Genomic DNA, 24056 nt, shown 5'->3' on the forward strand with positions numbered 1-24056 from the left:
GGGGGTTTGTGTGTGCCCAGAGGTGCCTTGGAAGAAAGGCCTGGCAATCTACTTCCAAAAGGTCACAGCCATGAAAAGCCTATGGAGCACAGTTCTACTTTGAAATACATGGGTTTACCTTGGGTCAGAAATGTTTTTTTATTTTGTTTGCCTGTTTTTTTTTAATCACTCTTTTCACTACCCAAAATCTCAAATAGAAACTGAAAACTGATTAACCATCCTACAATTAACAAACTCATCTGTCAAGGAAACAAAAACCTGAATTTTAACAATATCACTAATTACATTTAACCCCCACATCATGTTCGACCACTCTATCTATAACAGGATCACGTAGGAGCCCCTGAGGCCCAGAAGACTCTACTGAGCAAAGAAGATGCATCTCAGTATTTATATCTATTTATATCCTCCCTCCTTCCAAAAAAAGATTTGATGTGATAAATCGAAACCTGCTGCCAAAGAGAGAAGAAAAATCAAGAAGAACATTCTAGGGCAAAGGTCTCCAAAAGAATTTCCCCGAGAGCCACAGATATAGCATATAGGAGAGTCAACATATCTTATCACAGACAAACAAAATTCAAAACTCCGGAAGGCCAGGTAATTGTCTAATTAAAACGCGACAGCTTCACTGAAAATGAGTACAGCTTGTTTTCTGAGTTCCTTCTGCCCATCGACTTCACGTGTCCTAGATGCCACAGATGAAACAGGAAGAGAGGTGGGGAGAGTTATATAAAGACAGGAACCAACAGACCACAGATGATTCTTCCAAAGAAGGCTGACGATGGGAACAAATAATACTTGTTAGTATTCTGGGCTTTTTAGGTGGGGCCACAGGCAGGGAAAACTGTAGAATTCTGAATTATATTCAAAGAGAAATTGTGAAAGAACAACTTACGGCACAGGTTCCCAAACTTCCTTGGTTCACAATACAATTGGTGTCTCGGTAATTTTTTACAGCACCCTCAAGCCAAATGAAATATCAACATTTGCTTTTTTTATATAGTTAAGTCCAAACAAATAAATAAGTATGTATGTCCTAATAACTTAGTCACGCTTTGAAAAAATAATATATATAAATTGAAAGAAAAATTGTAATTCTTATTTCATTCTTAAATACCCATAATTACTTACAAACAGGACGTGTATACCTCTTGGGCACTGTACAACTTCTCAAACCTTGGACTCATATTGAACACAGTTGCCCTCATTTCCTATTCCACCCTGATTTGCTCGTTTGCTTTCCATCACATCAACCACTGAAAACTCAGCTTCACGAGGATATGATATCGTTAGAGGGAATATAGCACAATGTAAGGTTAAACTCATGAACTACCTCAAGCTAGCAATTCACATGGTGTCCAACACATGTATCATGGTGTTCCCCTCCAAATTTTAAAATGTCCCATGGTGCCCCTGTGAGTTCACCATGGCACCCCAGGGCACCTTGGTCCTGAGTTTGGGAACTACAAGGATAGAACTACAGATCAAAGTTTATTCCATGTGATATTAACGGAATACTAGGTGATCCCGCGTTTTCCAGCAAATAGTTGTCGGAAACTCCTGCAGACCATAGCTGTTTTCCTTCTATTAAAAGCCCAAGCAAGATTAAAGCATCTATACCTCACAATTGATTTTCTCTCCATATCCTGTGAAGGCTGGAGCCTGAAGAAATTCCCAGGTTCCTCCTTTGTCAAAGGTGATGACTGATCTCATGTTCTCCTCCTTCATAGAGCCGTTAATCAGAGTAGCAATGTACACACCTTGTAACCCTTCCACTCGGTGGAAGTCAGCAAATGGCTCATTTGCAAAATACCTACAATAAGAGAAAGTAAACAGCTATGAATTTGAATTGATATTTGCTTGGTATTTTTAAAAAGTGATTTTTTTTTTTTTTTTTAATTTGGAGGGTCAAGATGCTTACCTGATTAATAACTCCTAGAAGAGGGGTTAGAATAACAAATATAATATATGAAAGTTGACCTGGGAGTTATATCTATTTCTCCACTATCAAAACTGACCCCAGATCCTCCAAAGAGCCCTGACAATCAGGAAATGTTAAGCCAGGCTTGTAAGACACTAATAATACTGCTAAGGCTGACGATTTAACCCAATCCATAGAAATACAGCTAAGGGTTAGATAGGCACCTACGGCCTAATTATCTAGTACTCTGATCAGATAAAATCCCACAGGGTTTCTGTCGGGGAGCCCAGCAGAATTCATCAATTCCTTCCCAAAGACGCAGCGCACACTGCAAGGACAGATCTAGAAAGCTCAAGATTCTCCTTATTAACAGTGAAGCAGAGAAGAAAGCCCTCCCAGACTTGACCTGCTATGCTAGGGTACTGTAATCTCTCTGGAAAGTAGTTTTATACTAAAATAGTACACCCATGATAAACAGAACGAATCTCTGAGAAAATGTTACCATAGTTCACACATGGCTTTTAAAACTGGAAGCGTGCCTCTTACTTAGGGGTTCTGAGCCCATGGACTGAGCAATAAACCAGGGAAGTGGGAATTTCTCCATTATCTGCCAATACGAATCTCTTAAGCTGAGCAACTACTCTGCCGCCTCAGACAGAAAGATGCATACGACAGGCTCTGAGGCAGGGAAAGAAAAAAAAGCAGCCCTGACAGAGACAGTGCCTACTTCAGACTGAGCAAAATCCCAACTAAAATACGGGAGTCGAGATCCAATTTTCTGACATGTGGTTTCCTTAAGACTATCCTAGTTATTTTCAGTTACTTCCTTAGGCACCTGCTCAAGGTCTATGACCCTCCTACTCTCTGTTTGCCTCAACTCTGCTGCTTTTGATTCTATCATCAGGAAAGCTGCCATTCTCAGGTAGGTATATTAACTTTATACATCTGGTAGGTCTGAGTTTCTGGCATGCAAGCAAGCCCAGGTCAGATCCCTGACGTTCTACCTTGTCCTTCCAAGCAGAAGCCTGTCTTCCTGCACCTCACTCCTCTTCCTTGGGTTCCCAGCTCATCTCTCCTTTCACCCTCCCTCCTTGACCTGCCCTGCAACAATCTACCTTCCCCTCAGTACTCTCTGAAAGTCCATTTTCTTCCATTTATCTTCCACTGGCCCTCACCACCATGCTTCAGCCCTGCTTCCCAGAGTCCCCTGGGCCTAGGTTTCCTGGCCTGCTCACCAGGCTCCCCTCACCCACATTAAATGTAGAAACCAAGCTTCATAGCCATTCCCGGGCAACGAAGCCAGTCCTCTTCCCCACCACATGGCCTCTCATCAGGACATTCGTGCCTCCAACACATCCAACATCTGAGCCCTGCTTTCCACAGGCTTTCTACTTGGCACAACACCACCAATACCAGGTTCATCCCCTATTAAAAGTTCTTTCTCCAGTTCTCTAATTAGAACTAGTTCCTTGGTACCATGCTTTCCTATTTCTTTCAAAGAAACGCTCATTTCAAATACCACACAGGTTTATTTTCAACCAGATTTTCCACATAATCTAATTCACCCTTATCCTGTTTCATCATCTAGCTGAGTTCAAGATGCAGATGACAAAGGTCACTCAGCTGTGCTAATGTGAACACCTTTAGCCCCAAGATAAAACCTGAGGGAAAAATAAGAAAGCTGAGAAGGGATGTTGGTCTATAACTTCTCACGTGAATCTATTTTCAGTTCCCTGACTGGACTGCATGCTCACGCAGGGTGAGGAGGAACATTTGTAACCACGTAAAGGGCTTTATCTGTGGGGTGGCCCAATGGCCTCATAACCTGAGGTCACACTGCTTTCTGGACAGCCTCTCTCTCTCTCTCTTTCCCTCTAGGCCCTGCTCTGCCCTACCACAAGATATTCAACCTGAATATCTGACCAAATGAGGAAGAAGAGGAAAACTCTGGCAAGCTGTGACTTATCCACCCTATAATCAGAGACTCTCAGAAGGTGAAAAAAAATAAATAAACAAGAATCAGTTAAAAGCCTGAGGGATAATCATTTATGATTTTAATTATTAAAAAAAAAAACTATGGAATAAAAGATAACATCATCTAATTAGAGAACAGAAAAACAATTGAAAGAATTAACAAAGCCAAAAGCTGGTTCTTTGAAAAAATTAACAAAATTGATAAACCATTGGCTAGACTGACTAAAGAAATACAGGAAAGGAAACAAATAACCTGAATAAGAAACGAGAAGGGCCACATCACAACAGACCCAACTGAAATTAAATGAATCATATCAGATTATTACGAAAAATTGTACTCTAACAAATTTGCAAACCTAGAAGAAATGGATGAATTCCTGGAAAAACACGACCTACCTAAACTAACACAATCAGAAGTAGAACAACTAAATAGACCCATAACAAAAAAAGAGATTGAAACGGTAATCAAAAAACTCCCAACAAAAAAAAGCCCTGGCCCAGATGGCTTCACTGCAGAGTTCTACCAAACTTTCAGAGAAGAGTTAACACCACTACTACTAAAGGTATTTCAAAGCATAGAAAATGACGGAATACTACCCAACTCTTTCTATAAAGCCACCATCTCCCTGATACCAAAACCAGGTAAAGACATTACAAAAAAAGAAAATTATAGACCTATATCCCTCATGAACATAGACGCAAAAATCCTCAACAAAATTCTAGCCAACAGAATTCAACAACATATCAAAAAACTAATTCACCACGACCAAGTGGAATTTATTGGTATGCAAGGCTGGTTTAATATTAGAAAAACCATTAATGTAATCCACCATATAAATAAAACAAAAGACAAAAACCACATGATCTTATCAATTGATGCAGAAAAGGCATTTGACAAAGTCCAACACCCATTCAGGATAAAAACTCTCACCAAAATAGGAATTGAAGGAAAATTCCTCAACATAATAAAGGGCATCTATGCAAAGCCAACAGCCAACATCACTCTAAATGGAGAGAGCCTGAAAGCATTTCCCTTGAGAACGGGAACCAGACAAGGATGCCCTTTATCACCACTCTTATTCAACATTGTGCTAGAAGTCCTAGCCAGAGCAATTAGGCTAGACAAAGAAATAAAGGGCATCCAGATTGGCAAGGAGGAAGTAAAATTATCTCTATTTGCAGATGGCATGATCTTATACACAGAAAACCCCAAGGAATCCTCCAGAAAACTACTGAAACTAATAGAAGAGTTTGGCAGAGTCTCAGGTTATAAAATAAACATACAAAAATCACTTGGTTTCCTCTACATCAACAAAAAGAACACCGAAGAGGAAATAACCAAATCAATACCATTCACAGTAGCCCCCAAGAAGATAAAATACTTAGGAATAAATCTTACCAAGGATGTAAAAGACCTATACAAAGAAAACTACAAAGCTCTACTACAAGAAATTAAAAAGGACATACTTGAGTGGAAAAACATACCTTGCTCATGGATAGGAAGACTTAACATAGTAAAATGTCTATTCTACCAAAAGCCATCTGTACATACAATGCACTTCCGATCCAAATTCCAATGTCATTTTTTAAGGTGATAGAGAAACAAATCACCAACTTCATATGGAAGGGAAAGAAGCCTTGGATAAGCAGAGCATTACTGAAAAAGAAGAAGAAAGTGGGAGGCCTCACTCTACCTGATTTCAGAACCTATTATACAGCCACAGTAGTCAAAACAGCCTGGTACTGGTACAACAACAGACACATAGACCAGTGGAACAGAATTGAGAACCCAGATATAAATCCATCCACATATGAGCAGCTGATATTTGATAAAGGCCCAGTGTCAGTTAATTGGGGAAAAGATAGTCTTTAACAAATGGTGCTGGCATAACCGGATATCCATTTGCAAAAAAATAAAACAGGACCCATACCTCACACCATGCACAAAAACTAACTCCAAGTGGATCAAAGACCTAAACATAAAGACTAAAATGATAAAGATCATGGAAGAAAAAATAGGGACAACCTTAGGAGCCCTAATACAAGGCATAAACAGAATACAAAACATTACCAAAAATGACGAAGAGAAACCAGATAACTGGGAGCTCCTAAAAATCAAACACCTATGCTCATCTAAAGACTTCACCAAAAGAGTAAAAAGAACACCTACAGACTGGGAAAGAATTTTCAGCTATGACATCTCTGACCAGCACCTGAGCTCTAAAATCTATATGATTCTGTCAAAACTCAACCACAAAAAGACAAACAACCCAATCAAAAAGTGGGCAAAGGATATGAACACACACTTCACTAAAGAAGATATTCAGGCAGCTAACAGATACATGAGAAAATGCTCTTGATCATTAGCCATTAGAGAAATGCAAATTAAAACTACAATGAGATTCCATCTCACTCCAACAAGAGTGGCATTAATCCAAAAAACACAAAAGAATAAATGTTGGAGAGGCTGCGGAGAGACTGGAACTCTTATACACTGCTGGTGGGAATGTAAAATGGTACAACCACTTTGGAAATCTATCTGGCGTTATCTAAAACAGTTAGAAATAGAACTATCATACAACCCAGAAATCCCACTCCTCGGAATATACCCTAGAGAAATAAGAGCCTTCACACAAACAGATATATGCACACCCATGTTTATTGCAGCACTGTTTACAATAGCAAAAAGCTGGAAGCAACCAACGTGTCCATCAACGGATGAATGGTTAAATAAATTGTGGTATATTCACACAATGGAATACTACGCATCGATAAAGAACAGTGACGAATCTGTGAAACATTTCATAACATGGAGGAACCTGGAAGGCATTATGCTGAGTGAAATGAGTCAGAGGCAAAAGGACAAATATTGTATAAGACCACTATTATAAGATCTTGAGAAATAGTATAAACTGAGAAGAACACATACTTTTGTGGTTACGAGGCGAGGAGGGAGGGAGGGTGGGAGAGGGTTTTTTACTGATTAATTAGTAGATAAGAACTGCTTTAGGTGAAGGGAAGGACAATACTCAATACATGGAAGGTCAGCTCAACTGGACTGGACCAAAAGCAAAGAAGTTTCCGGGATAAACTGAATGCTTCAAAGCTCAGCGGAGCAAGGGCGGGGGTTTGGGGACCATGGTTTAAGGGGACTTCTAAGTCAATTGGCAAAATAATTCTATTATGAAAACATTCTGCATCCCACTTTGAAATGTGGCATCTGGGGTCTTAAATGCTAACAACCGGCCATCTAAGATGCATCAATTGGTTTCAACCCACCTGGAGCAAAGGAGAATGAAGAACACCAAGGTCACACGATAACTAAGAGCCCAAGAGACAGAAAGGGCCACATGAACCAGAGACCTACATCATCCTGAGACCAGAAGAACTAGTTGGTGCCCGGCCACAATCGATGACTGCCCTGACAGGGAGCACAACAGAGAACCCCTGAGGGAGCAGGAGATCAGTGGGATGCAGACCCCAAATTCTCATTAAAAGACCAGACTTAATGGTCTGACTGAGACTAGAGGAATCCCGGTGGTCATGGTCCCCAAACCTTCTGTTGGCACAGGACAGGAACCATTCCCAAAGACAACTCATCAGACATGAAAGGGACTGGACAGTGGGTAGGAGAGAGATGCAGATGAAGAGTGAGCTAATTATATCAGGTGGACACTTGAGACTGTGTTGGCATCTCCTGTCTGGAGGGGGGATGGGAGGATAGAGAGAGTTGGAAGTTGGCAAAATTGTCACGAAAGGAGAGACTGGAAGGGCTGACTCATTAGGGGGAGAGCAAGTGGGAGTACGGAGTAAGGTGTATATAAACTTATATGTGACAGTCTGACTTGATTTGTAAACATTCACTTGAAGCTCAATAAAAGTTAATAAAAAAAAAGATAACATCATCTGTGAAGGAGAAGAAATAGGAAGTGGAAATCCCGATCAGGGATCAGTAAGAAAGTTCTCCACTCAGACATCTAACAGGCATCTCCAACCGAATAAAACCAGACTAACTGCTGGGGAGTCAACTCTGGCTCATGGCAACCATGTGCTCCACAGGGTTTTCAATGGCTGATTTTTTTTATACGTAATTTGTCAGGCCTTTCTTTCAAGTTGCCTCTGGGAAGATTTGAACCTCTAACCTTTCACATAGCAGTGGGTACGTTAACCATTTGTACCACCCAAGGACTCACTCCCAAACCTAGAAAGTCCAAAACCAACACTTGATCTTTTCCCCTACACCTGCTCCTCACCCATCCCTGCCTGCCTCAGTGGCAATCACTCTACCGGCTGCTCAGGCCAACCCGCAGTGGGTAGGCCCCTTGATTCCTGCTTCTCTCATGCCCCTCCCACTGCTGTTCAATCCATCAGCAAATCTTGTGTGCTCTACGTTTAAAATACATTCAGAATCTGACCACTTCTAGCATCTCTACTGCTACCACTGGGGCCCAGCCCACAACAATCCCCTCCAGCCTGGACTGCTGAAAACTTTCACAATTGGGTCTTCCTATTTCCACCCTTACCCTGCTAACCAAGAGTAGTCTAATTGGCAGACACCATCAAGGATAACTTCTTTAAAAGGTAAGTCACACAGGTGTTTGCTTGTAATTACATGTAACACTATGGATTTATGTTTTATGTATTTTTCTATAAATAATGCAATCCACAAGTTTTTTAATGGTAAAAAAAAGAATTAAAAAGTTACGTCAAATGCTTCCTATGTTCTGGTCAAAACCCTCGATCACACTTAGAAGAGAAAATAAAGTTCTTTCCACATCCTAGCAGACCCTATACAATCTGAGCCCTGCACTCTCGGATCTTGTCTCTGGCTTCTCTTTCTCCGCTCCTTCAGCTGTCCCAACCATCTTAGTCGCCTCCCTGCTCCCTAAACACACTAATGCAGACCCGCCTCGAAGTGCTCGCTGCTCCCTCTGCCTGGAGTGCTCCTACCCGGGGTGTCTGCACGACTCCCTCCGTCACCTAATTCAGGCACCTGCTCAAACGTCACCCTCTTGGAATAACTTTCCACAACCAGTGTACAGACGATAACACCTTCTTAATCCCCTGCCTCCTCATCTTTATTTCTCTTTGCGGCACTCACCTAGCAGAATACTTATTTGTTATACCCTGTCTTCTCCTAATGAGAATACACATTCCATAGAACAGGAAGCTTGTTGGGATTTTACATTGTTACACACATTATGGAAACCCTGGTGGCTCAGTGGTTAAGAGCTACAGCTGCTAACCAAAATCTCGACGGTTCGAATCCACCAGGCTCTCCTTGGAAACCATGTGGGGCAGTTCTACTCTGTTCTTTAGGGTCGCTATGAGTCAGAATCAACTCGATGGCAGCAGGTGCAGTTTGGTTTTAGTATATACACTATATTGACACAGAACTGACACAGTGGCTCCAACAATGGCTTTAAGTATAACGACAATTGTGGGGATGGGGCAAGACCAGGTAGTGTTTCGTTCTGTTGTACACAGGGTCATTATGAGTTGTAATCGACTGGATGGCACTTAACAACAATATATACATTACCGGAGCCTTGGCGGAGTAGTAGTTAAGAGCTCAGCTGCTAACCAAAAGACTGGCAGTTTGAATCCACCAGCTGCTCTTTGGAAACCCTATAGGACGGTTCTACTCTGTCCTATAGGGTTGCTAAGAGTCAGAGCACCTAACAACAGTAACATATACATTATTACAATGCTATGCCTAGAACCCCACCTGGCACATGGCAGTAGCATACATTTGAATGAACTGGTGGCTGAATGAATTCCAGCATGGGGAGAGACAGCCAGGCAGCAAGGGCATCCCCTGTGAGCTGGTGATGACCAGTGCCAGACCTGCACCCACACCAGTCAGCTGACTGCACCCAGACTGCTCTCTCCACAGGCAGAGGGTAAGCCTAATCACAGTCACATGTTTCACCAATAGTCTGATCTGTCACATGACAAATGAGAATAAGTGGACTCGAGGCACTGGAAGGACCCTTACAATGTACCCATCCCTCCTGCATACCCGACTCCTCACAGTCCCCTTGACAGCTGTGGTGGCTCAGGAAGCCCATCACTGGGTTTGAAAACAACTCCCAACATGTGATTTACTGATGAAGGATCAATGATGGCCGTGTCTTCCCACAGGACCAACACCTTGCAATTACTTACCAGAAAAGAGTCATGTTGTAGATTAACCCGAGCCACCTGGAGGCAAGGCCCTGGTCACACACACACCAGCTTGCCCTGGTATTTTCCAAGTGCTCTTTCAGATTGGCTCAGAGACCACAGAACCAGATAACTGAATGAAGGGAGACCCAGGGGGTGGTTCCAGGGTGAATGTGATCCTAAATATCACCTAGAGCAGCACTTCTCAGCCTTGGCTGCCCCTAAGGATCACCAGAGGTGCTTTTTAAATCCCGATGCCCAGGCTACACTCAAAAAAACAAACCGTAATCCCTGGACGTACGACCCAGACACCAGGGCTTCTGAAAGCCCATCATGAAAAACCACTGCTATCGAGTCAATTCCTACTCCTAGCAACCCCATATGTTACAAAGTAGAACTGCTCCATAGGGTTTTTTTTTTGGCTGTAGTCTTAACACAAGATCGCCAGGTCTTTCTTCCGAAGCACTGCTGGGTAGGTTCAAACTGCCAACCATTAGGCTAGCAGCCAAGTGCAAAGTGCTGGCACCACCCAGGGACATGAAAGCTTACCAGGTGAGTTCGAATGAGCAGTTAATGTTGGAAACCAGTGAAGTAGAAGCGTGTGATTGTGCTGACCTACAAAGACGGGGGAGGGGTTCGCTTTGGCAGAACAGATACTAAACGCGGGTAGAGGGAGGCATTTTCTCCTTACCTCACCAAGGTGTCACTGCCAGCTCCCCCTGGACTGTAATACAGCACGTTCTCCAAGGACAGGGAGAATTTCAGCCCCTCTGCCTCCGAGATGTATAAATTGGTACGGTTGTTACTATGGCTGACGCACACGAACACCTGGTCCTCCGAGGCATCTGCGATGTAATATTCCTTTGGAACCAAAAGTCAAAAATTGAGTAAGTCAAAAAAACTCCTATGCCCTGTGAGCTCTCCCTATACACACGAAAGCAACGACTTCCAAACGCCCTGGTGAGGGATGTGGATCTGAAGCCCACAGGAAGCTTCCAAATCTTGACAAGGAAGCTTGGAAGATTCTTCTCTTCAGGGAACCGGAGGCTGGTCTGCAGATGCAGCAGGCTCTCAAGTTGGCAAATGGGGTCACTGAACTCTGTAAATGATCTAAAACCTCTTTTTAGTTAATAATGTCCCTCTCTTTCATCCATGATACCTCTTATTAGTGCAAAGTACAATATAGGCTGATTTGCATTTCATTTCCTTTATTTTCCCTAAAACAACAAAGCAAGGTGGAACCTAGAGAATGGCCCCAAGGCTGTCCTGTCACACACCCTCTGAGCTACTCTGCTAATGCCAAGGCCTTCAAATGCTACCTTCTCCCTGCCTCACTCTTCTGATGACCCCTTGTCCATGATGATATTACTTATCAATCTCTATTAGCTATAATATAGACTGCATATTCAAACATTTAACTACATAAGTTGTTTTTTGTTTTGTTTTGTTTTTTTTAATGTAGTTATATCTTCTGTTCAGGTTTTGGTCTCTCCCATCTGTCTGTTTTTAAAAGGAGGACCCAAATCTTCTTCCCTTTTGGAACCCAAATACCTATGAGCCATATTAAAAAAAAAAAAAAAAAAGCAAAGCCCATTGCCATCAGTTCAATTCCAACTCACAGTGACTCTACAGGACAGAGTAGAGCTGCCCCATAGGGTTTCCAAGGAGTGGCTGGTGGATTCGAACTGCTGACCTTTGGTTAGCAGCCGAGCTCTTAACCACTACGCCACCTGGGCTCCGTGAGCAATACAGCAGGTACTTAATAAAAAACTGCTGTTGTGCCCTGCCTTCCTAGTCCTTTAGTGTTGGCATGCTAAGCCTACTGACTGCCTCCAAACCTCTCTGCCCATCCTCTCCACTTAAACGCTCCCTGTTCAGATGCACTCCAACCAGTAAAGCGGGAAAACAACAGGCCAAGATGCCCAAAATAGAATGGCTCTCTCTAGAGACCTACCTGGAAAATGACTTCGGGGTGCCTCGCTCAATTATCCACCCCAGCAGGACATCCCAGGGAAACCCTTCCTCTGGCCTCCACCTGAGGACAATAACATTTCTTCCCACTCCCAAGCCAACCCCACTTACATTAATAGGATGCCTTGTGACAAACTGGGCTGCTCGCATGGGCTTCCGGCCAAAGGAGACCCAGAGCTGGACAGAAGACTGCTGCTGATTGCCTGAGAGACGCTGCCAAGGAGAAGAAGAGAAAAATTAATTCTGCCAGATTACAGCCACTCAAAACAAGCGAAAGGGGAAACGGAAAAGTCAGACTCCTGCGATGCTACTAAATACACAAAATAGAGAGTATGACTTCAAATTCACATTTCTGCAATGTCTGCCTGTCATCATTCGGCAGCCAAGGGTTTTGGGTTTGGGTTTTTGGTCATCACTAGATAGCTAAGGCTGTGCTGTTTTATCCTAGATGCCTGGTCTTCAATAACCCATAAAACTCGTTGCCATTGAGTCGGGTCTGACACACAGTGACCCTGTAGTACAGAGTAGAACAGCCCCATAGGGTTTCCTAGTCTGTAAATCTTTATGGAAGCAGACTGCCACATCTTTCTCCTGCACAGCGACTGGTAGGTTCAAATCGCCAACCTTTCAGTTAGCAGCCAAGCTCTTAACCATTGCGCCACCAGGGCACTGTGCCACCAGGGCTCCTTTGGTCTCCAGTAGATACTAGGTACTCCACGGATATTAGATGAGGCAGAAAGACGATGGTGTGGTGGGAGCACATGGAGAGGGGCATGGAACTGCCAAAGGCTGAGCAGGATGACCGAGGGGAGCATGTTGTCCGATGCGGCTGGAAAGACTGGCCAGGAGAGCCTTACCCAACGACCTCCATAACTCGGTGAGATCAGCCTTTCTAACCACACACCATGCATACAAAACTCTCTCTCTTCTCTCTTCTACTCCCATTTCAAGATCACAAGGATAATCAAGTCACAAGTCTTTAGTTTGCAGCAAATTTTCAAAAGCCCTCCTTAGTCAATAAAATGTTTTACTATGTATAAAGGTCAGATGATTAGTTTGAGTCACCTTATACACATATAGGAGCCCTGGTGGCACAGTGGTTAAGAACTCAGCTGTTAACCAAAAGGTCAGCAGTTCAAATCTACTAGCCGCTCCTTGGAAACCCTATAGGGCAGTTCTACTCTGTCCTATAGGGAGACTATGAGTCAGAATCCACTTGATGGCAATGAGTTTGGTTTTGGTTTATACACATATAAATCCTTATGAGTATCTCTGAATATACAGATATCAATGACATACCGATTCTTAAGTTTCTTCACTGCTTACAACTACGATTATAGCTTAGAAAGGAGCCATTTCTCAATGACACCCAGAGGTCCACCGCTAATCAAAAGTTCTTAATGATTGCTGCCGGGAGGCCAGAGAGTTGAGAATGTATTCCAAGATAAGTCTTAGTGTAAACACACAAAAATCACAGAATATCAACGTCATTTCAAAAACCTGAAATCTCATCCAACCCACTATCTTCTGGGAGAATTATTTTTAAACCTGGACAGCTATTGTATTTTACTACCACCAAGATAAAAATTAACAATGGCACGCTACTGATCATAAGATATTGTAAGGCTCTGGGACTTTTCTTAATAAAGCATTGATGGGTTTTTTAAAATTATTATTACTCTTATAAAAGTAAAACATGCTCATTAAAAAAAGAAAAATAGTAAGAAAGGCCATAAGGTAAAAGTGCTGAAGATTTGCTAACTTCAAACCCCTCTTCCCACTCTACTCGCCATGGGACCCACTGGCTAAGAGGCTCCCAGGCACTCTTTTACAAACATCTGCGCCAGCTTATACAAGTGTATCTATAGTGACAAGCATTGCTAGTACCCATCCCAACATCCTTTATTCCTAGCTTCCTTAGCAACAGGATCCTGAAACTGCCACTCAAAATGCTACTCAAACCATAGGATACAAGAGCACAGTCCCCTACATTTTTTGCAGCTACACATGGTCAGGTAATGACTAAGTACTAGTCAATAAGATGCAAAGAGAGGTGCTGCATGGGGATTCTAGGATGGCTGCTTACAGGGACTAAGTCATCTGCAAAGGGTTCTATTTTTGCCCTTGTCTTTCCTTGGTCTTCCTAACTGCAATGTGGACACAAAGGCTCTGGCAGACACCTTAGACCACAGTAATCCAGAGAATAAAAATCACTAGTTAGGATGGTAGACCAAAAAGATAGGAGCCTGGGTCCCAAATGAAACCAGGGAACTAATGTACCAGCCCTAGGCTGCCTACCTCCAGGCTTCTTTTTCATAGAAGAAAATAAAATTTCATCTTGGTTAAGCCATTTTTATTTCTAGCCTGTTACCAGTAGCCTAGCACAATCCCAAATTGATAACACAGTTTTATTTTTCACATACAAATAAAATCATGATATACATGCTGTTCTGCAACTTAACCTTTCTTCATTAACAATATATCTTAGACATCTCTCCATTTAACAATTAGGTGGTTTCCAGAAGCAATGCTTCAATTAACATACTTGTGTATATGACCTTTTTTGCAACTATCCTAACATATTTATAGGATAATTCTTAAAAAGTCCTAGGTTAAAATTTTTATTTTTGTATGTTCTGCTGTGTATTTTCAATAACAAATATAAATTTTTTTTTTAATTTTATTTTTGATATATATTGCTAAATCATACTCCTGCAAGTTGCACCAGCTGACACACCCACTAGTACACACACCATCAGGAACAACTGGGAATTAGTTAAATGTTTTCATCTTTGCCAATCTTACAGAGTCTGAGAGTTTGTAATAATAATTTTTCTTTCATTTTACATTTCTATTTCTTGATAATTAAAAATAAACTAAGATAAATATCTGCATTAATCTTAATTCCAGTATGGACATTAACATTCAGGTTAATGTCAGCAACAAAAAGAAATGAGGGGTCATGGCACATCCCTGCCACGTGAAGACCACAGGCTGCTGCAGCGAGCTATCCCACTGGAAGTCCCAGAGGAGTTCAGTTAGGGAAACTCAGAGGGAGAACTCAGGCATCCCAAGGAACCTGGCGGCACAGAGACGCCAGCTCAGAAGCCCCTGGGCCGTAGCATTCACTGCCACATTCTCCTTGGGAGCAGTAATGAAGGCTCAGCAAAACATCATCATCCACATCAATGTTGCTTATGCTGAAATATTTATAGACAAAATGATATATGACATCTATAATTTGCTTTAAAATATCCCAGGGTGGGGGGAAGCAGTGGGGAAGAGAGCTGAAAAGAGACTGGCAAATGTAGATAATGTTGAAGCTGGATGAGGGTACATGGGAGGATCACAATAATATTAACTTCTCTTTTGTGTATATTTAAAAATGTCTATAATAACAAGTTTACAACGTTAATATTAATTGGGAAGCACTTGCAGACTTCCAGAAAGGCAGAGTAAGGAATTGTGAAAATCTGCTCAGCTATCAAAGCAACAAGAACGTCAACGTAAACCCTCAAAATCAACTTTTCTGGAACTCTGAAAATTAAATAAAGACTTGCAACAATCTGAGGAGTGTATATTCAAGAAAAACAGCTGAATCCCAGCAAGAACAGCCAACTTCGCGGTATTTTAACCTACCCTAGTCTCGTCCCCCTTTCTTTAGCTCTGAAGTAGCCTTGAAAATCAACAGCTTTATAGCCACAGAAAACTACAGACCAATATCCCTTATGAACATAGATAGAAAATTCCTCAACGAGATACAGCAAATCGAATCCAGCAACACATAAAAAGAATTAAACACCAGGACCAAGTGAGATTTATCCCAGGAATGCAAAGTTGGTTTAATATATGAAAATCAATCAATAGAATACACCATATTAATAAAGAGGGGAAAATATATGATCATCTCAATTGACACTGACAAATATAACACTTTCATGATCAAAATACTCAACAAACTATAAACAGAAAGGAACTTCTTCAATCTGATAAAAGCCATCAACAAAAAAACTCACAGCTGACATCATACATAACTGTGAAAAGTCTTAATAATTTTCACCTAAGCTCAGAAACAAGACAAGACTGTGCCCTCCACTTCTGTCCAACATTGTACTGGACGTCGTAGCCAAGGCATTAGGCAACAAAATGAAACAAAAGGCATCCAGATTGAAAAGGAAGAAGTAAAATGATCTCTGTTTGCAGATGGCATGATCTGTATATAGAAAAGTCTAAGGAATGCATGCACGCAAAAGAAAAAAAAAATATTAGAGCTAACGGGGAAATCAGCAAGGTTGCAGGATACAAAATCAATGTACAATGTACAACATACAAAAAGCAACTATTTCTATACCAATAATAAGGAATCTGAAATTGAAATTAAGAAAACAATTCTATTTACAATAGTATAAATAAGAATAAAATTTTTAGGGATAAATTCAACAAACAAGTGTAAGACTTGTATACTGAAAACCACAAAACATCCTTGAAAGAAATTAAAGACCTAAATAAATAGAAATTCCATGCTCATGGCCTGGAAAACTTGATATTTTTAAGGTGGCTTTACTGCTGCAGGTTGCCGATGAGTTGGCTCCCATTCACGACGACCTTATGAATAACAGAATGAAACGTTTGCCCAGTCCTGCACCATTCTCACAATTGTTCATGTGTTTGAGCCCATTGTTGCGACAATTGTGTCAATCCATCTCATGAAGGGTTACCCTCGATTTCGCAGACCCTCTACTTTACCAAGAATGGGCGACTGGTCTTTACTGATGACATGTCCAAAGTAAACAATAAGACTAAGTTTCACCCTCCTCATTTCTAAGCGGCATCCTGGCTGTGCTTCTTCCAAAACCGATTTGTTTGTTCTTCTGGCAGTCCATGGTATACATTCAACATGCTTAACCAACACCACAATTCAAATGTATCAATTCTTCTTCGCTCTTCCTTTTCCATTGCAGCAATGGGTAGCATTGCTCCCCAAATTGATCTACAGATTCAGCACAGTCACGATCAAAATTCCTGCTCCTTTTTTGTAAAAAATTGACAAGCTGATCCTAAAACATATATGGAAATGCAAAAGCCAAAAAAACCAAACCTGTTGCTGTCGAGTCGATTCTGACTCACAGTGACCCTGCAGGACTGAGAACTACCCCACAGGGTTTCCAAGGAGTGGCTGGTGGATTCGAACTGCCCACCTTTAAATTAGCAGCTCCAGCTCGTAGCTACTGCGCCACCAGGGCTCCACGAAAATGCACGGGAACCTGAAATAGCCAAAACATCCTTGAAAAAGAAAAACAACGTTGGAGGGCTCCGGCCTCCCAATTTCAAAACCTACTACAAATCTACAGTAATAAAAACTGTATGGTGCTGCATAAGGATAGACAGATTAATGCAATAGAAATGTGAGCTCAAAACTAAACCCCTACATTTCAGGTCCATTAATTTTGAACAAGGATGCCATGACAAATTTTATGGGGAAAGTATAGCCTAAGAAATATTGCTGGGACAATTACCATAAATATCCACATGTAAAAGAGTGAGATTGGATCCCTACTTCACAACACATATAAAAATTAACTCAAAATGAATCCATAAACTAAATATAAGCTACAACCATAAAACTATTAGTAGAAAACATAAGAGTAAATCTTCAAGACCTTGTATTGACAAAACAGATAAAACTGATCTTCATCAAAGTTAAAAACTTTTGTGGCTCAGAGGACGTTACCAACAAAGTGAAAGATGACCCACAGAATGAGAGAAAATCTTTGGTAGCCATAAATCTGATAAGGGTTTAATATCCATAATATATTTTTAAAAAACTACAACTCAACAACAAAAAGATAAACAATCCAATTACAAATGGACAAAGGACTTGAAATAGACATTTCTCCAAAGAAGATATACAAATGGCCAATAAGCAAACGAAAAGATGATCAACATCATTAGCCATTAGGGATATGCAAACTAAAGCCAAAATTATATGCCACTTCATGCCCATTAAGATGACTACAATCAAAAAGACAGATAATAAGAAGCCATGAAAAAAACACCAATACACTGCAGGTTGGAATATAAAACGATGCAGCCACTGTGGAAAACAGTTTGGCAGCTTCTCAAAAGGTTACACACAAAATTACCATATGAACCAGTAACTCTACTCCTAGATACATACCAAAGAGAACTGAAAAATAAACGTCCACACAGACACTTGCATGTGGATGTTCACAGCTGCATCATTCATGACAGCTAATATGCAGACGAAACAGCCTACACGCCCATCAACTGATGAACGGATAAATGAATTATGTATAACCATACGAAGGAATATTATTTAGCCATAAAAATGAATGAAATAATGATACATGCTACAGCATGGATGAATCGGAAAACATTATGCTATGTGAAAGACACCAGCTGCAAAGGCCACATATTGTATGATTCTGTTTACATAAAATATCTAGAATACGCAGTTCATAGAGACAGAAAGACAGTAGTTGCCAGGGACTCAGAGGAGAGGAGAATGGTGAGTTATTAACAATGGGTATGGGGTTTTTGGTGGGGGATGAGGAAAACGTTCTGGACTTAGGCTATGCTGATGAGTGCATAATTCTGTAAACATACTCAAAACCAGTGAACTATTTCAAAAGATTAAATTGTTATGATATGTAAATTATATCTAAATACAGCTATTCCAAAAAAACATGAATTTAAATTTTATTTATTTTATAGTTTTATTTTTAATATGTAGATTTCTTTGGGTTTTATTGCTGTATATGAAAATTATAAGCATTAGGCACTGATACCTAGCTTTATTTTTACATGTATTCAGTTTGAGTCTATTATCCTAATTATGAATTCACATTGCAGCGTGGTCAGCTCATCAGAAAGCTCAGAATGCTGAGGCAGTTACTATGCTTTTTCTGCTATTTCTGATGAACAATAGAGACTTTTAGTTAGCATAATGAAAGTCAGAAATCAGTTTTCAACAGTGAAATTACTGGTTGGTTAGTCAGAATAGTGAAAGTAAAAATGGGCTCCCGCTTGGGAGAGCAGAAGCATTCAAGATACTTGAACTGGCCATAATATTTTAAAGGTAGTACAATGACACGAACAGGTACAACAATTTAAGAAGGCCTATAAGCAAAAAAAAAAAAAAAAATACGGAAACCCTGGTGCCGTAGTGGTTAAGTGCTATGGCTGCTAACCAAAAGGTGGCAGTTCAAATCCACCAGGCGTTCCCTGGAAACTCTACGGGGCAGCTCTATTCTGTCCTATAGGGTTACTACGAGTCAAAATCGACTCAACAGCAACGGGTTCTTGGTTTATAGGCTGTACGGAGACCTGGTGCCACAGTGGTTAACAGCTCAGCTGCTAACCAAAACTTCGGCAGTTCAAACCTACCAGCTACTCCTTGGAAACCCTATGGGGCAGTTAGTTCTACTCTGTGCTACAGCGTCACTGTGAGTCAGAAGTGACTCAACTGCAATCAGTCTGATTTTGGTTACAGCCAGTACAGTACACTGGTGGCACAATGGTTAACCACTTGGCTACTAACCAAAAGGTCAGCAGTTTGTAACCACCAGCGGCTCTGGGGGAGAAAAGACATGGCAATCTGCTCCCATAAAGATTTACAGCCTTGGAAGCCCTACGGGGCAGTTTTACTCTGTACTACAGGTCACTCTGAGTGGGAATTGACTCAACAGCACACAACAACAACAACATAGCCAGTGGTAGAAGTCTCACCTTCCATGTGGGAGACCTGGGTTCAATTCCCAGCCAATGTGCCTCACGCACAGCCACCACCGATCTGTCAGTGGAGGCATGCATGTTACTGTAACGTTGAACAGGTGTCGGTGGTGCTTCCACACTAATATGGACTGAGAAGAAAGGCCTGGCAATCTACTTCCAGAAATCAGCCAGTGAAAACCCTGAAGAGCACAATGGTCTGATCTGGAACCAGTCATGTGGATGGCACAGGACGGGGCAGCATTTCATCTGCTTGTACACAGGGTTGCCATGAGAAGGGGGCCGACTCAACAGCAGCTAACAGCAACAACATAGTCTGCACCTTTAGAGATAATACCTGGGACCTGTCAAGCGCTGACACTAGGAGGATTCTGGCTGCCTGGTGCTAACTGTCCGAGTAACAGAATTCTTCTACAACAGAGGTTGGCAAACTTTTTATGTAAAGGGCCAAATAGTAAATATTTTAGGCTTTGTGGGCTTTGCAGTCTCTGTCACAACTTAAACTCTGCCTCTGTAGCAAGAAAGCAGCCAGTGACAATACATAAACAAGCAAATGAACATGCTGTGTTCCAATAAAACTTTATTTACAGAAACAAGTGGTGGGCCGTGGTTTACCAATCTCAGTTGGAGATTGTTTGGGCTGCATCATACAAGGTATGGTTGAATCATCTGTAAAGACGGTGAGGAGACTTAAGTAAGCCCACAGATCAGGTCCTTGCTTAATGAGACACATTGTGCAAGAATTGTCTGAGGCCGGTTTTCATGAGAATCTGGGTGTGAGGTTGTAGGGAAATGGCTAACCCTGTACCACAAACTTTTTGGTCAGTTTGCAATGGTACCTCATTATTGCTTTAAGGGTCCTATCATTTAGAGTGGACTATAAAGACAAATATGTGAACTTCATGTTAAAGAACAAGGAATAAAAATTAAACTTAGGTTAAAAAAAAAATCAAACGGCCTCAGATGCAAAGCACATATGAAGTCAGAAGAGCCAGGCCAACAGGGCACCAAAAGGTTCTCAAAACTTGGACACCAGCTCCAGCCCAGAACCCAAATGGCTCTCTGTTCTCTGCATGTGCTCTTAAAAAAGTAACCTGCAAAGAATTGTCGTCATTCATGGGTACAATCATTCATGATGCTGGAAGGAAGCAAAAGAATTAATGACCCAAAACCAATTTTCTATGGGTTTCAAAATCAGTTCCTTGACTTTCCTGATTTTGCCTGAATCCATTTAACACTAAAGCCATTTGGGACTCCCTAAACCACAAGCATCCTTAGAGCTAGGTAGACCCTATGTAAAAAGTTACACTTAAAGGCCTCAAAACTCCTACTGGGAGGGTTAACCAACCGAGGCCAGTTTTGTTTATCCTTGTGGCTTAGTATTCTCATGTAGCAGAAAGGGGGAAAACACCCACTGAATCAGCCACTGCCACTTGTGTTTCTTCTCTCATCAATCTATCCTTTAGAAATATATTTTTTAAATAATATAATTGGCTATTATGTAAAGCTCCTGCATGCAGGGTAGACTTTCTCAAACTTTGATGATTCTTAGGCACCCCAGGGACGCTCATGAAAAATGATCCGGGTGGTATGGTCTGCATTTGTAACAAGTGCCCTTAAGTTATTCTGCTCTAAACCCAGACCCAGTGCCATCGAGGTGCTCCTTAAACAACAATTTGGGAAACACTTACAGGTGGTGGTCTAGCTCATCCTACCTACAGCCTCTAACACCAACTGACCTTGGAAGCTGGTGACCCATCCATGTGCTAAAGGGAGAACCAACGCTCAAGTACAATTTTGCCACTAACAACATGTAAGTAAATAAGCCAACTCTCTACGGAGAGTTGACAATAAAAGTACCAATAATTTAAAACACCCACTGAAATATCATCTAGTAGGCTATGCTTTTTAAATCAGATGTGTGGAGATGGCATTCATTCAACTATTGTTATTTCTGCACTGTACCAGGCATTGTGCAAGATACTGAGTTCTGTATCAGTGATCATCAAAACAGACATCATACACTGGTCAGGAATAATGGAAAACTCATCACATAATCTTTAAACTTCGAACCAAAAATAGCCCCTGAAGTCTTCTTAAAATCAAATGATAGTTTAGCTTAACTACTAAAAAAAGGGCTGCCTTGAGCATTACGCTCTTTTAATAACTATCCACATGGGATCAAATTGACAACTGCAACTCAAAAGATTAGCCAGGAACCTTAGTGGGCAGTGAGTTTATGTTAATGGGGGAGGAACAACTAAAAATGGAGGGTGAGAATGGTTGCACAACTCGAAGAATAAAATCAACGTCACTAAATGGTACACACAGAAACTGCTGAATTGGTGTATGGTTTGCGGTGTATATTCTCGACAATAGCAAAATAAAATTATATTAAAAAAAGGAAGAAAAGCTCATCACAGACACACTGTAAATCAGCTCTGTCTTAAGAACAAACATGGCTATTAGATGGAAATGGTGGGCACAGAAAGCTCTCACCATGGTATAGCTTACATTATTGGGTGTGAGATACAGGAAGAGGGTTAAAAGAAATGCACAAGGGCTATCTCAGCCTAGAATCAGTCAAAAAGTAGGGCAAATATGAGGGTCAGTCACTGTGCCTTAGAATGCGGAAATTAAAACCATACAAATACAGACATCCCCCACTTTTCAAAAGTTCTCTGTACACCACTTTGCTTTTACGAAAGATGACCGTTAGTGCCTGTTTTCTCTAACCGAAAGAAACCCAAAGAGGGTTTTCACTTTTACTAAAAAAGGCAAAAATCAGAAATAGCATTCAGCATTTGCTTCGTAGCAAGCCGTTAAAAAGGCAGCGTGCACCCCAAGCAAGAGGGTGACGTCGCCAAGCTCCTTCCCCAGGCACTGTACTCAGCATCTCAGCATCAAGCGGCCGTAGCTTTGAACTGTGACTATGAGCATCTGTGTTTCATCTTGATTTATTTTGTGCATCTATTAGCAAGATGTGTCCTAATGTATTTTTTGGGTCTGGAACGCTCAAAAATTTTTCCCATATAAATTAATGGTAACTGCTTCTTCAATTTACGTCATTTCATAAGAACACTCTATTTTCTGATAGTGGGGAAAACCTGTAAATCTAGGCCTGAGGAACTAAAACAGACTAGAACATGAAAACTGCAGAACTGAAGACAAAGGTTTTACTTATACCGTAATTCCGCATTTCCCAACTTGATGTCATAATGCACTAATGCTTGGGTCATCTTCTCACCTGTGTTTTCCCATCAGCCCTCATCCCTGCCCGAGGCAATTAAAAGATGCTTATGTTCTTGGGATGCTCTGAGGGCATACGTGTGTGGGGGAGAGAGAGAGACAGGCAGAGAGAGGCAAGGCAGAAGGGAGCAATGCAGTCAATACAAGTAGTCCGAGAAATTGCCACAGGTTAGTGATTTCAAAACACATCTTGCAGAGAAGCCAGAAAAAGAACCAGTACTTATATCCGTAAGAATCACCTAGGGATCTTGTTAAAATGCATAAGTAGGGTGGAAATGCAAATTCTCAGCAGGGGTTTGAACTGGAATGCACCGGTCTGAAGCCCTGATTTCTCTCTTCATTTAAACCTTACTCCCTGCTTTCCCTGGTGGGGGAGGTCACCTCTCTACCCTAGAATTCTACCGAAAGGGCTGGCCTGCTACCAATCACATAAATGACAACCCAGAGGAAAACATTACATCTGATTTCAGTCCCTAAAGCTAACAGTGACAGAAAGCAGAGTAGCCTCTAGGTTACCCGAGGCCTTCAAGAGCCCAGGTCAAGGAGGGAATGGCTGCCATTAAGAACGCCCCCAGGGCCTGGAGACCATGGTTTCAGGGGACGTCGAGATCAAATGGCAAAACAAAACGTATTAACAAAACATTCTGCATTCCACTTTGGAGAGAGGCGTCTGGGGTCTTAAACACTAGCAAGCAGCCATCTAAGATGCATCAATGGGTCTCAACCCACCTGGAGCAAAGGAGAATGAAGAACACCAAAGACACAAGGAAATTATGAGCCCAAGAGACAGAGAGGGCCACATAAATCAGAGACTACATCAGTCTGAGACTAGGAGAGCTAGATGGTGCCTGGCTACAACAGATGACTGCCATGACAGGGAACACAACAGAGAACCCCTGAGGGAGCAGGAGAACAGTAGGACGGAGACCTCAAATTCTCATAAAAAGACCAGACTTAATGGTCTGATTGAGACTAGAAAGACCTAGGAGGTCATGGTCCCCAGACCTCCCGTTAGCCAAGACTG

At 41.5% G+C, this 24056-nt stretch overlaps 1 protein-coding gene across 3 annotated transcripts in view; it reads right to left on the minus strand.

Annotated features, from left to right (window-relative positions):
* SORL1 (sortilin related receptor 1) overlaps positions 1-24056 on the minus strand; it is a 195255-nt gene that overhangs the window by 123340 nt on the left and 47859 nt on the right. For all 3 annotated transcript variants that reach the window (XM_003418269.4, XM_064268936.1, XM_064268935.1), the window contains exons 7-9: positions 12143-12244; positions 10752-10921; positions 1621-1813 (exon numbers count right to left, since the gene is read on the minus strand). In XM_003418269.4, coding sequence (XP_003418317.3) covers positions 1621-1813; positions 10752-10921; positions 12143-12244 — 465 coding nt within the window. The remainder of the gene's footprint in view (positions 1-1620; positions 1814-10751; positions 10922-12142; positions 12245-24056) is intronic.

Source organism: Loxodonta africana, chromosome 15 (assembly GCF_030014295.1).
Source record: "Loxodonta africana isolate mLoxAfr1 chromosome 15, mLoxAfr1.hap2, whole genome shotgun sequence".
In the NCBI taxonomy this organism is placed as follows: Eukaryota; Metazoa; Chordata; class Mammalia; order Proboscidea; family Elephantidae; genus Loxodonta; species Loxodonta africana.